General features: G+C 35.9%; 1 protein-coding gene across 1 annotated transcript; it reads right to left on the reverse strand.

Annotated features, from left to right (window-relative positions):
- Positions 1–2,827: 2,827 nt before the first annotated feature.
- LOC136152439 (olfactory receptor 5AC1-like) lies at positions 2,828–3,751 on the reverse strand. Its single transcript, XM_065913741.1, has one exon. It carries the CDS (start codon positions 3,749–3,751, stop codon positions 2,828–2,830), a length of 924 nt encoding a protein of 307 aa, XP_065769813.1.
- Positions 3,752–7,077: the final 3,326 nt, after the last annotated feature.

The raw sequence follows: 7,077 nt of genomic DNA on the forward strand, positions 1-7,077 counted from the left end.
ATATGGAAATTTTGTATGAGGTGGCCTCAGGAAAGTGGCAACTTTCATTCTCTCTGAATTATTGTTTGTTCATGCCTTTTCAACCTAAAAGATGTTCCTGCCCCTTAGCTTAGCAATAACTTGAAAATCATCTCCAAAGATATAGTGTTACATTTTGTTTTGCATTATTGAAACCCAGGACTAGGGTTTTTCTTTTATTGAAGTATATTTGATTTACTTTATAGGTGTACAGCAGAGTGACTCAATTATTTTTTCTATTTTCCATTATAAGTTATTAGAAGATATTGTATATAGTTAGTTCCCAGTGCTACACAGTAAATCCTTGTTGCTTATATCTATTTTATGTGTAGTAGTTTGTATCTAGGCTTTCCTGGTGGTTCAGATGGTAAAGAATCTGCAGGCAATGCAGGAGACCTGGGCTTGATCCCTGGGTCTAGAATATCCCCTGGAGAAGGGAATTCCATACCTCTAATTTTCCTCTTCCCCCTTTACTTTCTCTATCTGGTAACCATAAATAGGTTTTTTATGTCCATGAATCTGTTTCTGTTTTGTACACAGATTCATTTGTACTGGGCTTCCCTAGTGGCTCAGATGATAAAGAATCTGCCTGCAGTGCAGGAGACTCAGGTTTGATCCCTGGGTGGAGAAGATCCCCCGTAGGAATGGCTACCTACTCCAGTATTCTTACCTGGAGAATTTCATGGGTAAAGGAGTTTGGCGGGCTACAGTCCATGTGGCAAAGAGTTGAAAACATCTGAGCAAATAGGGCTTCCCTGGTGGCTCAGATGTTAAAGAAATCTGCCTGCAATGTGGGAGGTCTGGGTTCAATACCTGGGTCGGGAGGATCTCCTGGAGAAGGGAATGGCAACCTACTCCAGTATTTTTGCCTGGAGAATTCCATGGATAAAGGACTTTGGTGGGCTGTAGTCAATGGGGTTGACTGAGCAACTAATGCATACATACATGTGTATTATGTTTTAGATTCCACATATAAGTGATGTGTAGTTTTTGTCTCTCTCTGTCTATAGTATAATGTTCTCTAGGTCCACCCATGTTGCTGCAAATGGCAATATTTCATTTTTTTATGACTGATTAATATCTACATAGAAAGATTTTGTTAAGTCAGTCACATGTTGACGAGCACTTGGGTTGTTGTTTCCATGTCTTGGCTATTGCATATAGTGCCGCTATGAATATTGGGATGCATCTATCTTTTTTAGTTAGTTTTCATCTTTTGGAGATATATACCAGGAGAGAGGTTGCTGGATCATACGGTACCCCATTTTGTTCTATAAGGAAACCCCATACTGTTTTTCATAATGGCTGCACAAATTTACATTCCCTTCAACAGTATACAAGGGATTTATTTTCTCTGCATCCTCTAACATTTGCTATTTGTAGACTTTTTGATGATAGCCTTCTGACCAGTGTGAGGTGATATCCTATGTGGTTTTCATTTGCATTTCTCTAATAATTAGTGATATTGTATATCTTTTCATGTACCTGTTGGCCTGGGTGTTTTCTCTGGGAAAATGTCTTTTCAAGAGTTTTGCCCATTTCCGATTGGATTATTTTTTTTTTAATATTGAGTTGCATGAGCTGTTTATACATTTTGGATTTTAACCCCTTCTGTCATTCACAAATATTTTCTGTAGATTGTCATTTCATTTTGTTCTGGTTTCCATTGCAGTGCAAAAGCTTTAAACTTTAATCAGGTCCTATTTGTTTGATTTTACTTTAACTTCTTTTGCATTGGGAGACAGAGTTATGTCAGAGAAGGTTTTGCCTCTGTTCTCTTCTAGGAATCTTATGGTCTTGTGTCTTATATTTAGGTCTTTAAATCATTTTGAGTTAATTTTTGTATATGGTATGAGAGCCTGTTCTAATTTCATAATTTACATATAACTGTCCTGCTTTCCCAACACTGCTTCTTGAAGAGACCGTCCTTTCTGTCATATACTCTTGCCTCCTTTGTCAAAGATTAATTAACACAAAACACACGAAATTCTTATAAGAAAAAAAATTTTAAGTTACATAATTATGAGTTGAACAAATGCACCTGCTATATCAAGTTGTTGTCAATTCTGGGGTGGGAAAATGTATTCACTTGGTATGTGAATGCTCTGAACAAGGTACTCAGTAAGATTACTTAATAAACTGAAAAGGAAAACATTTTAAATACTCAACATTTTATTGTATTGCCAGAAAGTTCATTGTGTTAACAGCTATTTGCTAAATTAATATCTTTCAATGAATACAACACAGATATAATTAATTTTCAAAATACTTTTAAATCTAGAAATATTCATTTCAAAGCCCTCAAGAGGAATGTATGTTGTCATATTTAGTATAAAAATATTAATTTGATGTTCATGTTTGGCTCATTTATAAGTAGCCACTAAAGATAAAGTTTTGAAAAACTACTTGCCCAAGGATTATTTTGGAGGGCATGAGTACCTTTTCAACAGAGTATTTACACAGACTGAATCTTCCTCTAAAAGAATATAAGTTCAGAAGAGCTTTAGATATGTGTATCTGGAAACACAAGAGTTCATATTGCAAAGTTTTAGCAACTTGGGGATTCATTTTTCATTTTCATCCTTGAAAAGTAATTTAAAACAACAAAAAGTCAATGATTGTACTTACTGTATTCATTATTTTGATGATCACATTATCTTATAACTAAGACAAGCATATCTAGACTAAATATTCATTCATTTAAAACTATTCAGGCAGTCCCTACTATGCGAAAACCCAGAAACAATCATTATACCTTATTTAAAAGCAGTAAAAAGTAAAGAAAGATGAAAGATTTCCTGAAAAATATTTATTTCTTTATCAGTTTTCTACATGCACCTAAAACTTCCTTATTTCTTAGGCTATAAATAAAGGGGTTTAGCAGGGGAATTATAATCGTGTAGAACAGTGAATACATTTTATCCTGATACTGATCAGGGCCAGACCCAGGACGCACATACATGAAGAAGAGAGTGCCATAGAACAAGGAAACAGAGAGAAGGTGGGCGCTGCACGTGGAGAAGGCTTTGCTCCTGCTCTTTTCAGACTTCTTTCTCAGGATGGCAAAGAGGACAAAGGTGTAAGAGACCATGATGGTCATAAAAGTAAAAGCTTGTATAAAAGAGGCAGAAATAAAAAGCACTAATGCATTAATAGATGGATCAGTGCAAGAAATTGCAAAAAGTGGCAAGATTTCACAGTAGAAATGATGTATTATATTAGACCTGCAGAAAGATAATCTAAACAATAATCCTATATGTATCATAGGATGCAGAAAACCAATCGCATATGATGCACTTATCAGCCAAGTGCAGAGTTTGTCAGACATCACCACTGGGTAAAGTAAGGGTCTGCATATGGCTGCATAGCGGTCATAGGCCATCACCACCAGGAGGAAGCATTCTGTGGTGGCACTGGAACCAAAAAAATAGTACTGGGCCATGCACTCAAAGAGAGACATCGTTTGATTCTTGTCTAAGGTGTTGACAAGCATCTTGGGAGTCACGGAAGATGAGGAGCAGGCATCTGCAAAGGCCAAGCTGCCCAGGAATGAGTACATGGGGGTGTGAAGACGGGGGTCCTTCCAGATGAGAAGAATCAGCCCAAGGTTGCCCGCCATAGTGGTGAGGTAGATGACCAGGAGCACCAGGAACAGGGGGACCTGCAGCCCTGGGAGATCTGTGAGTCCTGTGAGAAAAAATTCTATCACCAGGGTCTTGTTCACCTCCATCATATCCACTCAGGTTGGTCATTGCAATGGAGAAGTAAAATGAAAAAAATTAATCAAGGTTCATGAAAACTTACACTGGATTGCAATTTCGTATTTCTACATTTCAGATGCCCTTTACTGAACAAATATGAAGGTATAGGGTCTTTCTTTTCAAAAACACCCTTTAGAGTGTTAGCGTTAGTTGCTCAGTCATGTCCAACTCTTTGTGACCCCATGGACTGTAGCCCACCAGCTTCTTCTGTCCATGGAATTCTCCAGGCAAGAATACTGGGTGAGTAGCCATTCCCTTCTCCAGGGTACCTTCCTGACCCAGGGGTTAAATGCAGGTGTCCTACATTGCAGGCAGATTCTTTACTATCTGAGCTACCAGGGAAACCCCTAAGAGTATTAAGTATATTATAAAAAATTTTGAGGAGGAAGGAGTTTTTTAAAGGTTTTAAAAATATGTACATTTACTTAAAGGCTTATGGAGAAAGTGGTTAACACCAATTGACTTAGTCCATAACTTTCACTCAGTAATACCTTAAAACTGAATGTATTCACAGTGAAATGTACAAAATTAAGAATAAAAAGTATATAGTATGTTTTAGTCTATAATCTCCAAAAAGTGAGAACTGTTGAGGTTCAAGAGTGTTTTCACTGTTTCTTAAAATCTCAGTTGTAACTTTTCTATTGAACCAAAAAATGAGCTATACCTTTGTACTACTGATATGTTTCATCATTTCCTACTAAGACATTAATGGGTGAAGTAGTAATACAGTAAGTTAAAATTTCATTTTTGCTGTGTCCTATCCATTACCATTATGTTGCTTGATTGTGTATTCATAAAAAATTACCCCAAATTCCTAATAGACTCTCTTGGTTATACATGCCTCTAAGTAAAACCAAATTTCAAATAGATTCTTTTCAATTTTACTGAATAAATTCTCATATGTGAGCATAGTCATCCATTCAGTCATCAAACATTTATTTAGTTCTTCCTAGGCTAGAACACTGTTACTCCTAGCTTAGCATTCACAGAAACTTTAACTCAGCATTTTACCAATAAAGCTAAAATAAGCCCTCTTTTAAGAAGAGAGAGGGGGAAAAGAAGAATCTAAGAGTTAGGGCAATACATGTCAATGTAGACACTTATCATGCAGTTAATCAAGAATGTTTTTAATATGTCAGAAGCATATAATTCCAAAACAATTATAAGAATTTTCCTTCCCTTCCTTTTTTGAGATTACAAGTGAAACTGTCCAAATCAGGATAGGATGTAACATTATTAAAGACACCACAGTGAAAAGAATAGCCAGTGTTTTGAATATCTGGAGTCAAATAGTAAAAGCCTATATTTTGTTTAAATCCCAATCAAATGAAAAGAGAAAATGAAACACATTAATAGGCAGTGGGTAACATTAGTATAGGTAAGGCAGAAAAGTGCCCCAAATTACACATGTATTAATACATGTTAACTGTATAGTCCTGGGAAGTAAATGCACAGGCTAGATCCTATGCAAACCCCAGGGTAAACCTAAGTCCACATCATCACAATACATTTTATCAACGACAAAGAGTATTATACATTTCTGAACATAAAATGTATTTGGTACACCCACATCCTTGCCTTAGTTAGCTGAAGAAGGGTCTAGCCTTCTAGAAACAGCTGATCTAAGTATATAACCATGCAAGGGAATTCATGTAAGACTTGAATGCACAGTTCCCTGACTTTTATTACATATCCAGTCAGGTGGGAGTCATTCCAGCACAGATTTTTATTTCTATAACCTAGGCACCAGTTCTTCAGAATGTAACTTAAGATTTCACTAGAAGTCTATGCTAGCCTGAAACATTTTCTGCAAGTGCCTACACCGCACTTCAAAAAAAGCAAACAATGTAGAAAATTTGAGGAAGATAGGGTTTGTGAATTCAGTTCTACCAAGATAAATATTTGAACAGTAAATTTGTATAGAAGAATTGGGGCATTTTCTACCGGAAGGAAACTAAAGCTTTCTTTTTTCTTTTAAAAGGGGAGGCTGTACTGAGTAAAACGGTTCTGCAACTTCATAAGGGATGGGGGAAAAAACTTGTTCGGGATTTATATTAGACTTTCAAAAGGGCTGATAGCAGTGGCAGTAGTCATTTATGAGTAAGCGCACTGCTGCATATCACTGAAAGGGGCAGATTATCTTCATTTTACACTCTGCCTAGAATATGATAATGAGGTGTGGCTTGGGGTAGATACAGTGAACTCCTTTCTGCCTGTCTCCAGAGAAATACAATCCAAACGAGGATCAGACAAAGGCAGAGACTCCTCTTAAAAGCTCTCTCTGAATCATCATTGTTGGCAAAACTTCCAAATTTTGGGACAATACAGTAAAGGCTAGAATGAATTCCTCTTTGACAGACATTCATAAATAGATTGGTTCGATAACTCATCTTCTTGAAAAGAAAAAATGTTCACAAAAATGTCACAAAATTTTTGAAGCTGTGAGTCTCAACTCCACCTCTGAATTACTAAACGATTATACCTAAGCCACTTTATGACCTTATTCTAAGATTATCATCTGTGGTGCACTGGATTCTCTAAGGAACATCTGTCCACAGTTTGAGTCTGTGAGTCCTCTTCACTATTTAGGAAGTAGCAGAGAATGTAAGTTAAGCACACAGCCTCGATATGTAATAGCATGAATTCAAATCTTCATTCTACAGGTATATAGCTTGTATCCATAAGGGTTCAGAGGATTGAATATTTTAGTTTTTTTAACTGTTTAGGATTTCTCTGTCTTCCATTTGCTAGATAAATGAAATTTTTTTTCAGATATTGTGACAACTCCTGAGAAACTCTTGGTACTAAAATGATATGCTCTATCACTTTTCATGGGAAGAATAATGACAATACAGCATTCTTACCCAATCCCAATAAGAGGATGCAGAGATGCCATAAAATGAAAATTTTCATAAAGAACTCAAAATGCAAAAACAAAAAATGTCAAAAACAGTTATCTCATATTAATCTTCATTAAGAAATGCAGTTTAGAAGGAAAGGTATTTATATCCTCCCAACTTCAAATCTGTTTGTGAAGATAATATTGAAACTCCCTCAATGCTCCCAAAAGATTCCCTGTAGAATAATCAGTCTACTGGGCATTACAGATTAATCAACATATCATTTTGAACATACTCCTTTGCAGTTATTATTTTTATATCTTCTTTCATCCTTCTAAAAGCAATTTCAGTTTAATACTTAAAATGGCAACTTAATTGTTAAATTAACATAAAAATAAAATAGGCAGGAAAGCACAAAGGAAAAAAATTGCTATAATCTCACTAATCACTGAAAAATA

This window comes from Muntiacus reevesi, chromosome 21, assembly GCF_963930625.1.
Source record: "Muntiacus reevesi chromosome 21, mMunRee1.1, whole genome shotgun sequence".
Lineage (NCBI taxonomy): Eukaryota > Metazoa > Chordata > Mammalia > Artiodactyla > Cervidae > Muntiacus > Muntiacus reevesi.

Excerpts from the sequence above, each read along its gene's own strand:
- LOC136152439 (XM_065913741.1), bottom strand. The coding sequence starts at position 3,751 with ATGATGGAGGTGAACAAGACCCTGGTGATAGAATTTTTTCTCACAGGA.